General features: G+C 43.1%; 1 protein-coding gene across 5 annotated transcripts in view; it reads right to left on the reverse strand.

Annotated features, from left to right (window-relative positions):
- PSME4 (proteasome activator subunit 4) overlaps positions 1-21,176 on the reverse strand; it is a 141,561-nt gene that overhangs the window by 99,693 nt on the left and 20,692 nt on the right. For 3 of the 5 annotated variants that reach the window (XM_053245680.1, XM_053245697.1, XM_053245716.1), the window contains exons 2-4: positions 15,161-15,301; positions 13,620-13,736; positions 8,935-8,994 (exon numbers count right to left, since the gene is read on the reverse strand). In XM_053245680.1, the coding sequence (XP_053101655.1) occupies positions 8,935-8,994; positions 13,620-13,736; positions 15,161-15,301 (318 nt within the window). Of the gene's footprint in view, positions 1-8,934; positions 8,995-13,619; positions 13,737-15,160; positions 15,302-16,491; positions 16,645-21,176 lie in introns of those variants that run through there. The other 2 variants (XM_053245707.1, XM_053245687.1) reach the window with 2 other exon arrangements.

Raw genomic sequence — 21,176 nt, forward strand, 5'->3', positions numbered from 1 at the left:
TGATGTTCTTATGATAGCTGTCTTGGACAGCAAATGATAGAATGGTAGAGAAAATTTGCTCAAAAACAAACAAACAAACATGTTTGTCTATTTTTCTCTTTTAATTCACTTGTCCTATGGTTTCTAATCAGAAATACACATACAAGAGAACCTCATTACTCACGGGGATTCTATTCCTTGCCTACTACTGCGAGTAACAGAACTTCACGTAACGAGGCATTAGAGCTATAGGGAAAGGGGGGTTAGATTCCAGGGTGGAGGAAAAAATAAGAAAAAGCCTCCAGAACAGCCCAGAACTTACTGTGGTGTTCTCCGGTCCCCCTTGTGCCCACGAATGCCCCCCAAAACTGCCCCCCCAAAAAAATTGCAGGGAAAAGTCCATTTTTCTCAAGAACAAAATGGCTCCTCCTGGCCACGAGACAAAATGGCGGCCCGAAGAGACCTCCACTGTCACTTCCGGCCCTCTAGGAACTGCAGATACGTGGGTTTTAACCCATTAGTATCCATGGATACTGGAAATTAGTGTCTTTTTGACACCCACAGATATTTAACTGAATAACGAGGTTCTCCTATATATACAAAAGATGTCTATTTCTGGAGTCAGTAGAAACACAGAAGTACGATTTTGAGCACTGAATGAGATAAACAGGTTGCTCACCTGTAACTGATTATCTGGAAGTGATCCGTTGTATTCATAAGGAGTGGGTTCTACGCCTGCGCAGGGACCTCGCAGGTAGATTGATTAGCTCCTTGTGATGCCCACTCTGCCCTGCATGTGTTCCGCACTTCTGTTGAAATCAGCAGTTGGGAGAGCCGTTTTCTCAGTTTCTATTTGACTGCCAAAGTGTCAACACCTTGTTGCTGGCTCCTCAGTTCATCACTGAGAAGCCTGCAACGAGGTGTTGACACTTTGGCAGTCAAATAGAAACTGAGAAAATGGCACCCCCAGCTGCCGATTTCAATGGAAGCACACAGCATATGCAGGGCAGAGTGGACGTCACGAGGAGCTAATCAATCTACCTGTGAGGTCCCTGTGCAGGCGCAGAACCCATTCCTTATTAATGCAACGGATCACGATCCAGTTCTGTGAATTAATGCAGTTAACATTTAGGAGTGAAAATAAGCAACACTCACAGGACATAACTATGATCATTTTATGCTTAAAGTAACATTCAAATCTATATGGACTGACAGGGTATCCTGCTGGGTTGCTTGAAGGAGGAGGGATTGGGTGGCACTGTTTTACAGTGGTTCCGTTCCTACCTCTCTGGCAGATTCTAGATGGTGTCACTTGGAGACTATTGCTCTGAAAAGTAAGAGCTGAAGTGCGGGGTTCCACACTGTGGCCAGGAGTGCTTTTTATCAGCTTCAGCTGATACACCAGATACGTCCATTCTTAGAGACTAGTGACTTTAAAACGGTGGTACATATGCTGGTAACCTCTGGGCTTGACTACTGTAATGCACTCCATGTGGGGATGCTTTTGTATGTAGTTCGGAAACTACAACTGGTACAGAATGCAGCAGCCAGACTGGTCTCTGGGTTTACCCGAAGGGACCATATAACACTGATTCTAAAAGAACTGCACTGGCTGCTGACATGTTTCTGAATGAAACATAAGGGCCTTATAGGTAATAACTAGAACTTTAATGGCTTAGGACCAGGGTATTTAAGAGAGCGCCTTCTCTGTCGTGAACCGTGTCGCCTATTAAGATCATCTGGAGAGGTCCAATTACGGGTGCCGCAGACTCGTTTGGTGGCAAATCGGGACTGGGCCTTTTCTGTGGCTGCCCCAGGGCTTTGGAACATATTCCCTGCTGAGATAAGAGCAAAATAAGAGCATCTCCTTCTCTGTTTGCTCTTAGGAGGACCCTGAAGATATACCTGTTTTCCCAGGCCTTCAACTGAGATTTAATTTCTAAATTTTAATGTAATTTTCATGTGTTTTTATCTGATTTTTATCTTTTTATGAATTTTAATTGTGTTATGTTGTTTTATGTTAATTCTGTACACTGCCTAGACATTTTTATACTAGGCGGTATATAAATTCAATCAATCAATCAATCAATCAATAATATATTGTATTGCACTTGTGGCAGTGAAGCCTGACCTGGAATATTCAACTGCTCAGCAAACAAAGCTGTTGCAATTCGGCTTCTCTAAACAAATGGAATATTGTCAACTGAGCTGAGCTTAAGAGGGATGCAACAGATAGGTAGGGCTAATCAGAGAGGGGACTCTGAAGAAGTGTTGCTGTTTTTTCAAGAGGAGCTGTTTGCCATGGGTGTGAAGAGGGGGCAGAGAGCCTTAAAGAAAGGGTAGTCAAGAGATACATGGTGGCTAAGGAAGTGAGACCAAGTAGGCAATGGCCTGAGAAGCAAAAATCTGAAGGAAAAGGTTAGTGGTAGAACCACAGCATTGAAAATAGGAGGAGTCCAAGAGAAAGTAAGACTGAGGTAAGAATACACACCGGACTTGGAGATGGACAAGGCTGTGCACTACTGCCAGGCAGGCAAAGGAGGAGGTTTAGAAGGCTGTGGACTAAGTCACCAGAGGGGTAAAAGGTTGCAAGGGCTGGAGTCCAGACTGACAGAGGAGAACTGCCAGTTGTGGCTTCCACTGTTACTGCAGTATAGTTTTCCATTACTGCAGAACAAAACCCTAAGGGGCAACAATTGTTACAGCCAAATTTCAGATATTGAGCTGAAGTCATCAGCAGGATGCTATTAAGCCTTAAACCTTACATCTGACCATAAAGATCCCCCCTCCCCCACTGCTGATACAGTAATACATATCATTTAATTCTGTTTCTCACAAATTACAAGAGACATACTAAAAGCAAACTTCATTTTTTAAAGTAATCGCTTTGGTTGAAGATCTGAGCTCAATTTTTAAACCACCTCCTAAATTTTAATAACATAAGAACAGCCCTGCTGGATCAGGCCCAAGGCTTATCTAGCACCCTGTTTCACAAAGAGGCCTACCAGATGCCTCTTAGAAGAACAGGCAAGAGGTGAGGGCATGCCCTCTCTCCTGCTGTTGCTCCCCTGCCACTGGTATTGAGAGGCATCTTGCCTCATAGGCCACCTCCAGCCTCAGAGGCTGGATGCCTCTTGAGATAAACAACCTCAGAACGGTATCAGACGGGGCGAAACATAAATCTAATAAATTAAATAACCTCTATGGTCATGTTTTAAAGCTTGTGAAGTCAGCAATTCAAATCTTATCTTACAGACCTGTGTCGCCTTAAGCAATCTCTGAGCCTCAGCCCCAGGGGCGTAACAAGGCTGGAGTGGGCCCAGAGACAAAATTTTAAAATGGGCCCCTCGCTGATACACACACACACTTCACAATATATAGTCATGTGACTTGCCTCTGGGGGCCCCCTCGAGGCGTGGGGGGCCCCAGGCAGCCGCCTCCCCTTGCCTAATAGTAGTAACGCCCCTGCTCAGCCCTACCTCCTTTCTGCAATATAGGGATATAGTAAGGGCACTGACAACCACAATGAGCCCAACAAGCTATTTAGAATAATGCCAACCTTCAAACTTACACTCGATTCTTCAGCAACATTTTTTTTAGCAATCCACATTGACTTTCAGAGCAAAATTTGATTTTTAAAAGTGGGTGGGGGCTCTTTTAAATTGTTTTGAACTGGTGGTGGTATGCTGTGATTTCATGTGTTCTTTTTCAGTATTTTAATGCTGTGTTGTGAGCTGCCCAGAGAACAATTTGGTATGGGGCAACTAGCAAATAAAGATGAAGATGATGATGATGATGATGATGATGATTAACAACAACTTATTTTATTTTTATTATTGAATAAAATCTTGTTAGGCCATGTTTTATTTTTGGGTCTGAATAGCAGTGCCTCAGAAACATACAACTAGGAGCATTTTAAATGACGAACTGGCCCAATAAAGTATCACATATTACCTACTTGTACAGATATGGATATATAATCACACTGATCTAGGATAGGTAGGGAAAGGGAAGAGTTCAGACCTTTCCTAGCAGCTACTGTACCTCATCTGTCACCATGGTATTGAAAAGCAAGAATTCTGCTTCCTCTCACCCTTCCATAATTAAATGCATTAATGGGGAGGACACTTGGGAATTATGAACACCAAATTCTAACAGAGTCACAACAGAGTCACTGTTGCAGCAAAGCCAATAAAGACTTTTAGGGCACCTTACATAAAAAAGAGCCTACTTGGACAACTCTCTATTAGAGTAGTGTGTAAATCACATCCAAGGAAATAATGCATGAGATTCAGCATTATTTCTACACAATGCACTTATTTTAATTTCACAAAGAGTGAAATTCCAAGCAGATACAGACTTTGTCAAGATTATCATGTGCTTTCTGAAGCTTAAGCTCCAACGCACACCATGTCAGACTAATAAAAAGCAACCCTTAAGCTCAAAGTGCCAGTAATACTGCCACAGAAGTCATGATGTGTCAAGAGACAGAGCATCACAGGTTTTTAACAAGTAAATCTTGCCAGATTATAAATTAGCCTCATGCCAAAGCATTTCCAGTAATCCTTACTGACCATCCTCATTTCAGAAAAAGGAGAGAGTAAGAAAAATAAAAAGAGAAGGAACAAATTGGCAGACAGAGGCATAACTGGATAATGTCTATCTCATTGTTTGAAAACAAATATAGAGCTATCCCAAGCATCTAAATTGTGAGCTATTGATACTACTACCAGACTCTCTGCTGCATAGATAAAATATATTTAGCTATCCTTGAAAACTGTATTGATATATGAACTAAAGAGTAAAGAGATTGTATCAGACAATCAGGGATTGTATCAGGGATTCATTCAATCCCATACCCTGGCTAAGCCACCATTCAGCATCAAATACTAAGCTTTGGGAACTTTTGCTGAAAAGCAGTATATAAATATTCATCGTATTTGTAAGCGACCTCTTAACCAAAGAAGCACTGAGCTTGGATCCAGGGCACTTGTAATGGTATCTTAGACCAGCTGCAGATTCAGTGAAAGGTCTCAGAAGCCAAGAGATCACACTGCAAACCATCAAGTCCCCCATTCATGACTCATCTCTGCCGTGAACTCACTAAGGGGCCTTAGGCAAGCCACCATCTCTTAGCCTCAATCCCATCTGCCACGCAAAGATAAATTTACCTTCCTTACACAGGGTTATTGATTATTGAGATAATATAGGTGCAGAACATTGGGCCAGTTCCAACACGTGGTCATGTGGGGGCTGCTGTGAAAACACACCTGTCCCAATGTTATTGAAGGCTGTACCAACGCCTTCTTGGCTCATCCTTTAATTGTGTGTGGGGTTAATCATACGAATCACCCCTCTACACATGTACAGGGTTTTCTAGCATGTTTAAAAGGGTAAGTCAGGCAATTACCCCTCACATGTGATTAAAGGATGTACCATGGTCACATCAGCATGTCCTTGAGCGACATTTGGGCAGGTGCATCCACACTGTGGCCCCAGCATTATCACATGTAAAGGTGGCTACTAGCAGAGGTTCATCTGAAGCAGCCATTCAGAATACTCAAGAAGTGCTAAATATTATTGTTCAAGGTGTGGTAGCAGAAAATGAACAAATGGAGAAAGCATTTTCCCTTCTCAAAGCAGCTGCTGCTTCATCATAAAGCACTAAAGGTTTATATATCTTATGTTTTTAATCTGATCAAATCTGAGGACAGTAATCTGAGGACAGTCATCCTCCCTTTTTCTTTGGTGCAAAAAAACAAAACAAAACAAAACAGAACAAAACAAAACAAAAACAAAGGTCTGGCAGGCTGATAGATGACAGTTATCGTTTACACAGATGTAAGGAAAATAAAAAAGAGCACAAACCAGCCAAACAAATGCAGGTCAAACTGAAAAATACTAACAATAATTTGAAGAGCACATCACTGAAACACATTAAGACAAACTGCATTTTCTTTAACTATGTTAGAAAAGGAAACTAGAAAGGGAGGTGGCTGCACCACTAGATGATAAATGTGCATGAGCTGGATAGGATGCAGAGAAACTTGAATGAATTTTTGCCTAACTTCTTCCCCAGTAAATACTGATGCAGAAATCCATGCTTGAACCAATTTTGATAGGGAAGGTGAATGACAACTTAGTCTAATAGAAGTGACAAGAGATGAAAGTATAGGACAACCTGATAAATAAAAATTACAAGGTCCATATGGCATGCAGCTGACAGTTCTTAAATGTGAAACTACTGATCATCTAATAACAATGTGCAAGTTGTCACTAAAATCAGCTTCTTTAACAGAGGACTGGAAGGTATTCAATCTATACCATTATTATTTTTTTAAGGGATCTGGGAGGAAGGTGGAGCCAGGAATTTACAGGTCTGCGTCTACCCAGAATAAATTAGTGGAAAACATTATTAAAACTAGAATTATTAGTTATATAGAAGAACAAGGCTTGCTGAACAACAACAAATAATATTTATATTCCACTTTGCAACAAAAGTTTCTGTTTACACAGAGAAATAATAAATAAATAAGATGGATCTCTGTCTCCAAAGGGCTCACAATCGGGGGGGGGGGGGAGCATAAGATAAACACCAGCAAGAGTCACTGGAGGTACTGTGCTGGGGGAGGATAGGGCCAGTTACTCTCCCCCAAGTTAGCAGGGGTTGTGTGGACCTGCCAGCTGGTGGTTCCTGACCTGTCTGCCCAAGAGTATAATAACGTCTTCTGCAAATTGAAGTTCTGCCTCACTAAACTTTTGAAATTTTTCAAAAGCATCAATAAACATGTCTACTACATCACCCCTGGGTACATTATATAAATTAGACTTTCCAGAAGCTTTTCATAACGGCTCCTAAATAAACTGGGCAGTCATGGAATAAAAGGAGGTGAGTTTTTAGGGACCAGTAAATAGTTAAAGAATAGGAATCAGAGGGTAGGAGAAAACAAAACTGTTCTCACAGTGGAAGCAAGCAGACAGTAGGGACTATTTAGCTTCTTCATAATTGAACTCATTTATGGAATCTGCTACCACAATGTAGCTTCCACAGTGTGGCAATGGCACGGGCCCAAATGGCTTTAAAAGGGGGATTAAACAAATAATGGAGGACAGGTCTATCAATGGCAGCCATGGGAGTAAAATGAAGCCCCCATGTTCACAAACATATGCCTCTGTATACCAGCTGAAATGGGGCAAACAGCAAAGGAGACCTAACAAATAATTAGATATAGTGGACATAACAGAAACATGGTGGAACAGGGAGAACCAGTGGGGCACTGTTATCCTTATATAGAATTGATCTATGATATGAACTCTATAGAAATGACAGGGAGGGGCACCTTGGAGTAGCACTGTATGTTAAAGAAGGGGTAGAATCTAACAAGCTAGAAAACCTAGAAGGACCCAAGTCATCCACAGAAACCCTGTGGGTGACAATACAAGGCCTGAAAGGAAATGTGCTACTGGGGACGTGCTATCGCCCTCAAAACGCTGACAGTGACTGGGAGTTGCAGGAGGAAATCAGGGAGGCGTCAAGGAGAGGCAGGGCAGTAACAATGGGTGACCTCAATCATCCACACATAGACTGGGCCAATTTACATTCAGATAATGACAAAGAGGCCACATTTCTAGATACTCTGAATGACTGTGCCCCTTGGTTTGGAGAGGAGAGCTGGTCTTGTGGTAGCAAGCATGACTTGTCCCCATAGCTAAGGAGGGTCGGCCCTGGTTGCATATGAATGGGAGACTTGATGTGTGAGCACTGCAAGATATTCCCCTCAGGGAATGAAGCCGCTCTGGGAAGAGCAGAAGGTTTCAAGTTCCCTCCCTGGCTTCTCCAAGATAGGGCTAAGAGAGATTCCTGCCTGCAACCTTGGAGAAGCTGCTGCCAGTCTGTGAAGATAATACTGAGCTAGATAGGCGAATGGTCTGACTCAGTATATGACAGTTTCCTATGTTCCTATGTTATAGAACCAACCAGAGTGACAGCAGGAGAGAGGGCATGCCCTCAACTCCGGCTTGTAGGCTTCCAGCGGCATCTGGTGGGCCACTGTGTGAGACAGGATGCTGGACTACATGGGCCTTGGGCCTGATCCAGCAGGGCTGTTATTATGTTCTTATTACTGCCTTCATGCTCTGCTTGAGGGCTTCTGAAAAATGTATGGCTGATCACTGCAGGAAGGAGAATGGTGAACTATACAGAATCTTGCTAGCTTATTTACAAATATTTTCCAGAATTAGTCAGGCACTTTATTCCTGGAAATCTCTCCCCCTTTTAAAAAAAATTACTAATCCCACACATGTCAAACAAATTTGTAATGGTTTCGTGTTTGGTTAACAAGCTCTGACCAAGATTTTGCTTGTTTTTCAAATTATCTGGCTAACAAAACTCTTGCTTTCAAGAAAAGTTGGATAAGCACCCATGAGATGATTTTTGGATGCTAATATAATCCAACTTTTTGGATGTTAATATAGGAAGATTTTACAAACCACATAGCATCTTCTAACAGCAAATATTTATATTATGAAGAATCTTAAATCAAAAGTTTATTTTAATTATCTTCATTATTCTCTCCCTTAAGCCACTCTACTACAACCTGTGGGAAGTTAAATTCATGCATTTCTAAAGCTTTGTGCAAATTATGACTAATATTTAAAACATTCCCCATCACTTTTACTTTGATAATACACTGGTTAAAAGAAATTAGCAGACAGCCATGTTTCAGCCGCTTCACACACAATATATTGGTGTCTCACAATTAGGTATGTTTAAATACAGTGCGACATTCCCATAAACAGTGGTGTAATGTTAACATTGGTTCTTTTTTCAAGTCTTATATGCAGAAAAGTTATATGTGACAAGTGTTACAGTTGAACAGATCATGCAAGAAGATAACACATCGGCCAGAGCTAAACAAATATGTGTGTATATATATATATATATATTGTCCTTACCACCTATGTAAAACATTAAGCACAAATGTTTTAGGTGAAGACAAGCCTGGTCGACATGAACTGAACATAAAGAAGAAAGATTTAAAAACAGAACAATAAAAAAGGAAATTGTAGAACTATAAACAAAATGACTTTAAAGACACAAAAAATCAGATGATCCCATTCATGCTTTAAAAAAAAATCTTCCTTTTCAATCCACAAAAGGGACTGTTGAAATACATAAATTTAAACAATGTTGCCAAAACACCATACGAGAAAAAGTCGCACTGCACCATTTTAAGTTCTAATCTAGCGTACTTAAAAATATGTGTTGCTTTGGAACATAGTCCTTTTTCCTCTTTCCAGTTTGCACTCTTTAAGCCTAAGCATTTTGTTCTAGGCCTTTACATGAAACACAATATACTTTGGCCACAAATCGCAAAACTGTGAGACACCCCACCCCCCACCCCCAAGTTTATATAGCAAACAACTTTAGACAGTGTGCAATACTGCAAGGGGTCTGTTCCTCAACGACGGCAAGTCCTATTGACCCCATAGGGACCAAAGGCGCACCTGAACTAGTTCTCTAAACTGAATCACAGAGGATTAAACTCAGGGAAGCAACATAACTCAAGTGCTACAAATTTACACTTGGCAAGTCAAAGGTCCAAGCTTCAACCTCTGGCATCTCCACAAAAAAATCTCAACTAATAATGTTGGGAAAGGTCATTTTTGCCTGAGACATGGTGCTGCAAAAACCTTTAAATAGACAAAGTATTCAGATAGAGCTCATGCTCTACTACTGAGCTATTATCCCATTCATTTAGTTTCAGGTTGTGGAAGGAATTTCTTCATAAGATATATATACACCAAGGATGGCTTCACACAAATTGCCACCCAGTTTATCTGGACCCATTTCAAACTAGCTTTTGGATGGGCTATGGGGTAGAGGCTGCCCTGGTCGGCCTGATGGATGATTTCCAGTTAGGAATTGACAGAAGGAGTGTGACTCTGTTGGCCCTTTTGGATCTCTCAGCACTTTTCAATACTATCAGCCATAGAATCCTACTGGAGCGTCTGAGGGGGATAGGGGTCGGAGGCACTGCTTTGCAGTGGCTCCGCTCCTACCTCTTAGGCATATGGTGATTCCATATGGTGTCCCTGGAATACTGCTGCTCTTCAAAATCTGAATTTTTATATTGTGTCCCCGAGGGCTACATATTGTCTCCAATGCTTTTTAACATCTACATGAAACCGCTGGGGGAGATCAGGAGATTTGGTTCAGGGCACTATCAGTATGCTGATAACACCCAAATCTATTTCTCCATGTCAGCAGCATCGGAAGAGGGCATAACCTCCCTAAATGCCTACCTGGAGGCGATGATGGGCTGAGTGAGGGATAACAGACAGAATCCAGTTAAGATGAATCCAGTTAAGATGAAGGTACTTATGTGGGGTCAGAACTTGCTAAACAATTTTTACGTGCCAGTTCTGGGTGGGGTCACATTTCCCCAGAAGGCACAGGAATGTGGTCTAGGGGTGCTTCTGGATCCCAACCTCTCCCTGGTGTCCCAAGTTGAGGCTGTGGCCCAAGGTACTTTCTATCAGCTTTGGCTGACACGCCAGCTGCATCCGCTTCTTGAGAAAAATGACCTCAGAACAGTGGTACATATGCTGGTAACCTACAGACTTGACTACTGCAATGTGCTCTATGAGGGGGTGGGGGGGGCTACCTTTGTATGCAGTACGGAAACTGCAGTTGGTAAAGAATGTGGCAGCCAGGTGGGTCTCTGGGTCATCTCGGAAAGACCATATTACTCCTATACTAAAAGAGCTACACTGGTTCCCAATAAGTTTCTGGACAAAATACAAGGTGCTGATTATCTATCTCTATATATAATTCCCTAAGGTGTACCCGTGGCTAATCCCATGTGTGGCAGCTCTCGCGAGAGTTTGCAAGCAGAAGCACCATGGTGATTGGGCAGTGGAGATTCCATATGCAGACAGGGAGGAGGGGCCTGTGAGAGCAGAAGCACCATGGTGATTGGGCAGTGGAGATTTCATATGCTGACAGGGAGGAGGAGCCTGTGATAGTTAAGGACAGTTGGAATGCAACTGTTACTGGTCGGAAGATGTACTTGATTGTAGAGGAGAGGAATCTATATATTTATAAAAGGATAGTGGGCAGGGGTCTGTGAAGAGAGGGGTCATGAGGGAGGAAAGAGCCCCTTCAGGGAGAAGGAAGCTGCCGTTGTGTGAATGAGATGAGGAAACAAGATGAATAAGATCTGTTAACTCAGGAAGTCAGAGAGAGAGAGAGCAAGAAAAAAGAAGGGAGGGGAAGAAAAACAGAGGGGAAGAGCCAGTGGAGGAGAGAGAAAGAAAGAAAAAGAAGGGAGGGGAAGAGAGAAAGAAGGAAGGGCGAGGGGTGGGCCCGAGCCTATCAGCGGACTGAGGGGAACGAGCAACCATGGTGGCCCCTATTGGCAGCAAGGAAGGGCCCAGTCAACCACTGCTGCTGTTTGGGGCTACCAAGGCCATCAGCGGAGGGAGGCAGGCAAGGGACGAGTCTGAGCCTGTAAGTGGCCTGAGGGGAACAAGCAGCCATGGTGGTGGTGGCAGCGAGGAAGGGCCCAGTCAACCCCCGCTACTGCTGCCCTTGTGGAGAGGAGCAGGGCTCAGGTGAGGGTGGAGAGGTCTCTGGGGATAGGGGGCTGCAGATTGGCCAATAGGCACCAGCAACACTGCAGCCGTGACCAAGAAGGGTGAGGGGGATGGAAGCAACCAGATGGAGGAAGAGGAGCAGGAGTGCGGCTCAGGTGAGGGTGGAGAGATGTCTGAGGTGAGTGGGGCTGTGGCAGGGGGTGAATGGAGCAATCAAGGAATAGCACACAGATGCTCTGTGCAGGTTAAGCTAATAACCTATAAAGCCCTAAAGATGAAAAGGCTTATCTTAGCTAAGGCCCTGGGTATTTAAGAGAACGTCTTCTTTGCCATGAGCTCCACTGCTCATTGAGAGCATCTGGAGAGGTTTGTCTACAGTTGCCACCAGCTCATCTGGAGGCCATGCAGGGACAGGTCTTCTCTGTTGCTGCTCCGAGACAACCTCAGGGGCGTAACAGCAGGAGAGAGGGCATGCCTTTAACAGCAGGAGAGAGGGCCTGCCTGTGGGCTTCCAGCAGCATGTGGTAGGCCACTGTGTGAAACAGGATGCTGGACTAGATGAGCCTTGGGCCTGATCCAGCAGGGCTGTTCTTATGAGAGCCTGGAATGCGTTCCCTTGTCAACTTTTTAAAAGTCTCTAAAGACTTATTTTTTCACCCAAGTTTAACTGGACTGTGGTTTTAAATTGTTTTCATTTTTAATCTGTTTTCATTTTTAATCTGTTTTATGTTGTTCTAAACTGCCCAGAGATGAAAGTTTGGGGCCGTCTTCAAATGTGAGAAATAAATAAATAAATAGGGAAGCTGAGAATTTCTGTTTCCCAGTGAGCATGCTCTCCTGGTGGGTGTGTTATACAAACCCACCAACTGGCGGTTCCTGACCTGTCCACCCAAAAGTCTACCAACTTTCTCCACCCAGCTTCACACCTTGGTTCCAAGTGGTCGGAGAAAGTCAATAGACTCTTGGGCGGACAGGTCAGGAACCACCAGCTGGCAGGTCCACACAACCCCTGCTAACATGGCAAAGAGGCACCTTTTAATGTGGTGATTCTCTTTATTTAACAGGGGGAGAGTAACTGGCTCTATTCACCCCCAGCACGGTACCTCCAGTGACTGTTGCTGGTGTCTGATGTTTCTTTTTAGATTGTGAGCCCTTTGGGGACAGGGTTCCATCTTATTTGTTTGTTATTTCTCCGTGTAAACCACCCTGAGCCATTTTTGGAAGGGCGGTATAGAAATCGAATGAATGCATGAACGAACACACCTGTCCAGAGCATGCACTCCCCAGCAACCAGAATTCCCAGTGATTATTCTAAACTGCTCTGAGTCAGATCAATGATCTACCTAGTTCCCTACTCTATAGACAGCAGCTCTTAACAGCCTGAGGCACAGGCCTTTGTCAGCCTTGCTCCCCCATGATACTTTAACTGAAGATATCAGAGACTGAACCATGGAAATAATTAATGAAAATCTTTATCACTGAAATATGGCTCCTCCCTAAAATAGCACTTACCATTGGACATCAGTGAAGCTGTGCTATTATAAATTTACAAGTGGCCAGTTTTCACACACAGCTTCAAACTTAAACAGTACTTTCAAAAGCTGGACTAGCTAGATTATTCATCTAATGAAATGTAAACACATCACATTTGTCTGTGAACCAGAAATGGCAAACAAATAACAAAAATGGTGAGCGCTCACTGTAAAGCACAAATGATGCCATCCAAATCTTATTATCTTCAGTTCAGATAACTAAATAAAACATTCTAATTAGAGTAGACAGATGCCAGCAATATAAAGGTGTGAACAGGTAATATAATATTTGTTGGGTCAACTAATTTAAGTTTTCAGCCTATAAATTCAACCCTGTAAGCTGACTCTAGACAGGTTGAGCCTATGAATTAACACTGATTTAATTTTGTTTACATTCTTATGACTACCAAAGCAACACTTCCATGAACATATCACAGCTCAAAAAAAGTGAACATATGGTATTGTATTTTATATTGTTTAAAGAACTCGAAAAACACCAGAAAAGCTTACTTTGGAAACCAATTCAATCCAAGGTGTTCTGTCTTAGAGTACAATATCCTCTCTAGCATTTCATAAAGTGGTCTCCATGGTAACTCTAAGTCATCCCTTGAAAGTAGTTCTTTTTTCCTACATTAAAAAAAATAATAGAATTATTGCCCTCATCTGCATATGCCATTCATACCCCCCATAATATAGCAGAAAATTGGGCTTTGACTAACTCCTCTGCTTAGCTACCACCTTTTACCCAATCTATAACATGCCAAAAATCCTCTTGCAGGAAAAGGAAAGCACCAACATTTTTGCTACACAAAGTTGAAGCCATATTTAAAACCTGTGAGTAGATAGATGTAACTCTACATCATGCTGACTGTTAACCATGGTTAACACCAACCAAAATTCCCTCTTAATTATGATTTGAAACCAGGTTTGAAGCATATTAACAAATCCTGGTGAAGATGAAATAAAGTTAGTATTAACCATGGTTCACAGCTGGGCTGATACAATGGTCTGGTTCACAAGACCAAAACAAAGCCGGGTTACTGGGAATGTATACATTCCCATCATGTGCACGCTCCCAAATTCCAGTCAGGAGTCAAATTCAGTGAGCCAAGAGAACAAATCATGGCTAAATGTCAGGTTGGCACACCGCCAAGCTGAAATGGTAAAAAATATCTAGTTTGTCTTGATCAGAAATCAAGAGCACATATGCCGCAGGAATGTGCACATTCCTAGTAAATGGGCATTGGTTTGATCATGTGAACCAGTCCAACGCTTAATCATTGCTATACCTGGCAGGAAAAGGGCAGGGAGAATTCCACCACCAGACACAGGGCACTCCCAGAGCCTATTCCCAATCTCTTAACCATGGTAGAGAGATTGTCAATGGTACATCAGAACAGGCCCTTTCATTTTTATTGGCATGAACGTTCACTCAGCAACTTGCCCTTTTCAATATAGTTCAGTCCAGTCCAATTTATTTTCAGAAATGCACAAATGTGCTTGCTAACGCTGATCATGTATTTTAACTTGGTAAATGCACCTGTGATGAGCACAGAGTAAGGTGCCTCTGAACTTGCACAGGGCTTCAAAGGCACTTAGAAGCAGCAAGACTGTACAACTGCAAACACAACCCCCTGTCCTTTTTCCTAGGCTCCAGAGAAGGGCAGGGAGGCTCATCCCTGCAGCCATAGTGAGTTTTGGACAGCTACACTAAGTTTCTGCAGCCCAACTAAGTTTTGCTTCCAAGCACTTCTGAAGCTAAGCACAACATCAAAGAGGAGACCCTGTTCCTTCCCCAAGGCTGGGGAAAGGTGACAGTGACTGAAAATTTTGGCTGCCTACTAAAGCCAATCAAAATTTGTATTTGAAGATTATTTTGTTAATGCTAATTTCAAAAAACTACAAATGGATACTTGTTATTCAGGACTCATAACGGGAGGGTCAAAATTAAAGCATATCACCAACTTCAAAGTAAACTTGTTTGTTTAGTTGCTATTACATTAACTGTAAACTACTTCGATTAAATAACAGCAAAACATAGGGTAACTTACTTCAACAGGTTTATCAAGAGACGTGCAAAACCTTGCATCATGCTGATTTCCAACTTTGGAATAGTTACTAGCTCATACAAGAGCTTGATAAAAAGGATATGATCTTCTTTGCTAAACTTTCTCCCATAAAGTCGGAGATACCTACAAAGATAAAAAAAGAAAGAGAAAATAAGTACATTGAGCATTTCCATCCAAAAAAAAAGGTGAACTAGTATGTTCTCATCCAAAGAAAGAAGGTAAGCTAGTATGCTCTGCTAACTAGATGAAGAAATACCTTTTAAAGTGGTGTTTCACTTATATATAGCAGGTGGAGAGCATGTGACATCCAGCAAAATGTCTCTTTAGTGACTTTGCTGGTGTCTCCTTTATCGTTTGCTGCTGTTCTTTCAGACTAGGAGCCTTTCTGGGGCAAAAACCATCTTCTATTTTCTTTTGCTATGTAAACTGCTTTGAGAAACTTTTGTTGAAAAGCAGTATAGAATGCTGGACTAGGATTGGGGAAACCCAAGTTCAAATCCTGTAGTGACAGTCAGGCTCGAGGGAGGACTAGGCCTCAGTACGAGTAATTGGTTTGAGGGTGGAAGAAAGCCCAGGAGAATCATAGGCAACTGCTATATACCGAGCCAGACCATTGGCCCATCTAGCTCAGTACTGTCTACACAGACTGGCAGCGGCGTCTTCAAGGCTGCAGGCAGGAGTATCTCTCAGCCCTATCTTGGAGATGCCAGGGAGAGAAGTTGGAACTTTTGCTCTCCCCAGAGCGGCTCCATCCCCTAAAGGATCTCACAGTGCTCACATGTAGGCATCCATTCAAATACAACCAGCGCAGACCCTGCTTAGCAAAGGGGACAATTGATGTATGCTACACAAGACCAGCTGTCCTCAAATCCCTGTGGCCCATTCCAGAGTGAGTTGCATGGTTTACTGGACAACAGCCTATAGAGAAGTAGGGGAGGGGTGAGTGAGAGTTCAGTTCTTCCACAGAGGCCTCAGAATGAGGTTTGATCAGCAACTACTGCAGGAAAAAGGGGAGATTAACAGCTTAGTGATGGGAATCAACTGGGAGTTCCTTACCTGGAAGTAGGTAGGAAGAATAAGGACAAGTTTAGCAAGATGCGTTAGAGAATTTATTTGTGTATGTATGTGTGTGTGTGTGTGTGTGTGTGTGTGTGTATAAAAAACTCATTGTAGTGAGGGGAAGGATTTGAGAGAGGACTAGGCCTCATTTAGAGCAACTGCGGGGAGGCTGGGCCTTTCCTAACAAGGGGGAAAGCCCGGGAAAATAAAAACAGAATGACCAGTCCAGAGAACTGGGAGGGAACTACACTCACAGCCACCAGCAGAAGTAGAAAAGGCTTTGTTCTGTCTGTTCTGTCCTAAGAGTGCCATGAGGAAGCAGCTGGCTGAGAAGCTGCTGGGGAAATGGGAAGGCCACAGCCTGGAGGCAGAAGGAAGATCCCCGCCTGTGAGTAATAAGATTAGGATCAGTTCGGTCAGATGTGTGAGGGAAGTTATTTTCCTTTATTTGCCTGGTTAGTGAAAACTTCTCTCTCTTATAATCTCTTTTATAAAAAGATAATTGTTCTTATTGCATACCTTTCCCTTTTACTGTGATAATGAACCCTTGTTGGTCAAGTGTGCTATTCTTCATTTTGGGTCTGCCTTAACTGCACGCCTTTTGTGGTCTAGGAATGCTCATCCCCTTCTAAGCAGGGGTTTTCCACTTTACCCCCTACCCCCGCAGAAATATTATATGGAGTGGTTTGTCCCACATTTAATAAAGTGGATGGTGGCAGCCTACTGTGAATCTTTTACAGTCAAGGATAGGGATGTGCATAGTTTCGAACCGGGCCGGTTTGGCACGGGGGGGGGGGGGGTTGTAGCTTTAAGGGCGGAGGTAGTACTCCCCCCCCCCCGCCGCTCTTCCCCCTCCGGCGCTGTGGTTTTTAGTAGTTTCTGGTGCGGCAGCATTCCTCCCTGCCGCCCCTGCCCCTGTCGTTAGCCTGCCAGAGCCTAAGTAAGTAACATGCATGTGCCCGTTCCGGTGCGCGCGTGCACCCGCCGCGCGCGCTTGACATATGCGGTGCGCGCGCCGGAACAGGCGCATGCGTGTTACTTACTTAGGCTCTGGCAGGCTAACAACGGGGGCAGGGGCAGCAGGGAGGAACGCTGCCGCCCCAGAAACTTTACTAAAAACCACAGCACCGGAGGGGGAAGAGCAGCGGGGGGGGGGAGTACTACCCCCCCCCCACCGCCCTTAAAGCTACAACCCCCTTCCATGACGAGCCGCCGGACCGGCTCGGATCCAAACCGGTTTGGAGGCCTCCAGCATGGCCTCCGAACCGGTTTGGGCACATCCCTAGTCAAGGATTCACCTGAGTGAACTCCCCCTTCTGGCTCTGGTAGGAGCTATGATACTCATTATATACAAACTCAAGGAATTATGGTTTGTTCTAACTCATTTGTTAATAGTCCAAAATATCAAACTATAATTTGATCCTGATTTGCAATTTATAAATTAGAGCACAGTTCTCCAGATTGATCCACAGTGTGGAACTATTTTCTTGTTTTTACTGTAAGCTGCCTCAAATAGCAGTGTGCTAGAGGGGTAAGGTAAAATAATACTTTAGGTAAATAACTGTAGTTTGTTCTACAGTGAAAGCAAAAGATTCCACTCTCTTCGCTCATGTGCGAGAGAAAATGGGGGGGGGATGCAAACTTGCAGCTCTCCAAGCTCATTCACAACTTCACATAGCACTATACCAAGATTTAGCATTATGCTGCACTGGACTATCTAGGACAAGATTGTCTGCTGACCGTTACCTTACTTAAGGAGAAATATGGGGCCTGGTTACTGACCAGGGAGAAATATCAACCCCTGAATGGTCAGGACTTCTACCCCCTGCACCCATACTGTATGGATAAAATAAAGAAGAGTGATGGGATGGACTGTATTTGTTGGAAGGCAGGATATACCTGACCCCAGGACTCATCCCCACATTGAAAAGGGGATAAAATCAAAGGAGGTCTGGGAAGTAGGCAAGGGAAATGAGATACACCCTTGAGACTCTTTCCAGGTTAACATTTCTCCCCAGTGGACAACAACCAACCACATCCTGCTGGTTGCAGATAAATGTCTGGTTTATGCTCAGTCTGCTAAACAAGCTTGCCAAGAAAACAAAACCAATACACAGAAATGCCACCGCATTCTATCAGCCTTCTTTGAAAGGACCTCTCTGTCAGGTATGCACAACGTTATTCCCCAGGGAGAACATTTCAAGGAAAATACATGGCACTGGAACAATCAGAAACATTCCAACATTATTCTTAAGAATTATTTCTACAGTTGGGGAAAATTAGCCCTGGCAGAAACGTGTGAATACTGAGAAAACAAGAAAGAGGTTAGGGATTACACTCCACAGGAAAGAAAGTAGTTTCTCTCCAAGACAGACAGTTAAAACAGAATAGCTGCCTCAGGACAGTAATCTGACTAAAACTACACAGAAGATCTGATTTATTTTATCTGAAGGATTTATATCCTGCCCTATCCTTCAAGGCAGCTAACAAAATTGTGGTTCGTATCTGTAGCAGCTCTCACACAGGAGCACAAACACATGCGATTTTTCCTGCTTCCTGCTCCCTCCTCCTGTCTACAGCCCCCAGAGTCACCCAAAACATCATTCCCAAAGGTTATAGGACCACAGAATGGGTGGCTGAAGAGTAAGAAGAAACTCTCAGAAATGGGGAGCCACATTTCGTCATGGAAAAGTGCTCCTTCTGCAATCACACATGCCACATCCATGCAGGTTGCAGTGGGTTCCCCAGACTCCAAGGATGGCTTTTCAGTCAATTCTGGGGGCTGCAGAGAGGACAAGGGGGCAGTGAAAATGGCTTGTGGCACCCCATGGATGCAAGTCACTAGTAGCAGCATGCAACACTCATTAAACACTAAAAAACACAGCTCATTAAAATTATTAAGTAGAGGGAATACAGGTTATCCACAGGGGTTCTATTCCGCAGGGGAACTATGGATAATGGAGTCGCAGATATCGGGGCATTAGGTTCCTGGAGGCTGGCAGAAAGGTAAAAACCATGCGGGGGAGACCACAAAGTGCCCTGCCAGGCATCGTGGGTGTCCAGCTGCCTAGGAATGCTCCCCACCCCCACCCCCAGTCCCAAATTCCCACTTTTTCCTGCAGATAGATCACAGGAAAAAATGTTTCTTTTTTAAAACAGTTAAGCCACAAAATGGCTCCTACTGATGAAATGGCAACCATAAATGACCTCCAGGGTCATTTCCGGCCTAGGAACAGTGGATACTTGGGTTTTAACCCCTTTGTATCCATGGTTAATGAGATCGGGTGTCAATTAGACATTAGGGATATGAACAAATCAATTTTTTTAATCGATTTGTGCTCAAATCGAATCACCCCTGATTTGTTTTGTGTCCGAATCTGTCCTCCTGAATCACCCCAATTTGAACCACTTATAAATGTCCTAGGGGCACCGTCATTCAGCTCATTAAGAACTCCAAGCATCTGTTCCAAGTATTTCATATATAGGCTGGCTATCAAAGATAAATATTTATGGTAAGTTACAGTATACTATTATGCAGAACAACAATGAGATACTGTAGCAAATCCTCAGGTGCATTAAGTAAAATCCAACAACCAAGATACTATGGACTACACAGGTAGCTGAGGAAGTGTGGTCCGCACTGGTTGCTGTGTTTTACAAAAGAAAGCAGAGCGAGAAAGGCCAAAAGGAAAAACTACTACTACGGATAAAATGAAGGAGGCAATGGGTAAAGAAAGCAAATTATAAGAAGGGTGGAGGAACTGGGTTTGCGTCTCAGGGTATGAAGGAACTTCAGTCATCTCCAAATATTTATAAAAAGAGGACAGAGAGAGCTGTTCTCTACTGTCACTGACAGGAACCACAGGTGCAATTAAGATCTTGAAAGAGCTGGTACAGCTCCAACCAAGTCCAAATGTATTTCTAGGCAAAAGAACACGTCGTTTAAAATATCCAAAATCCTTGCATACCTATTGCTTTTGAGTGTATTTCAACTTGAAAAACAAGTCATGACAAGATTCTTCTCAACACCTATTTGAATTTGCCCTCAGCACACACACATTAGGGATCGGCTGTACACGCCATCTTCTTTCGCCCTCCTCTTCCACAAACACATCCAGTGCTCTTCTCCCTCCAGCTTCCCATAAGGCAGGACGGAAGCTGAGAAAGGCAGCTGCTATTAGTGTTTTTCCAGAGCACTTTGCTAACAGTGGCTGTTCTCTCTCTTCTTCCCAGACAGCTTGGCACAGACACACAGTTAAGTGGGTCTGGGGATCAGGTAGCCCTGCCCTCTACCTGGATTTGGCATTACAGTTGACCATTACCAATCCTGTGTCAAAGAAGCCACTGTACACTCCTAAATTCACATGGACAGCCTGTTTTAAAATCAATTTCAGAGGGAATAAATTTCTTAAGACTTTTAAAAATGAAAAGGGCCTATACTACTCCCCTCTGTCACCTAGAAAGTTGTAAAATTAAAGGTTTGCTATCTCATGTTTTAGGATTACATAGTCCATTATATAGCTGTTCCTACAATTAAATGAAATTAAAACACATTTACAGACAAATACAGAGTGTAGCAAGAATAATTAGCTTCTGCAGGAGCAGAAATTATGCAAGTGATCGATTGCAACACAACAAATGGGCAACAAAGAGTAAGAATAAGGCAACACCTTTCACATTGAACTGCAGGTCCCAAACAAAGCTGTACTGTTACACTTTGGAAATGAACACTCTGACATTATGATTCAAGGAATAGCAACATATGAACATTAAGAAGACTTTTATTCAGAACAGTTGGAACATTAGAACTCCAAATTCTATTATCAGAAGACCAAATTCTTGCAATTAGACCAATTCAGATTAAGCAGCTCATAACATCACTAGTGTTACCAACCAAATGGAGATCTTTTAACAGATTAAATGGGCAGTCAATTAACCA

This window comes from Hemicordylus capensis, chromosome 1 (assembly GCF_027244095.1).
Source record: "Hemicordylus capensis ecotype Gifberg chromosome 1, rHemCap1.1.pri, whole genome shotgun sequence".
Lineage (NCBI taxonomy): Eukaryota > Metazoa > Chordata > Lepidosauria > Squamata > Cordylidae > Hemicordylus > Hemicordylus capensis.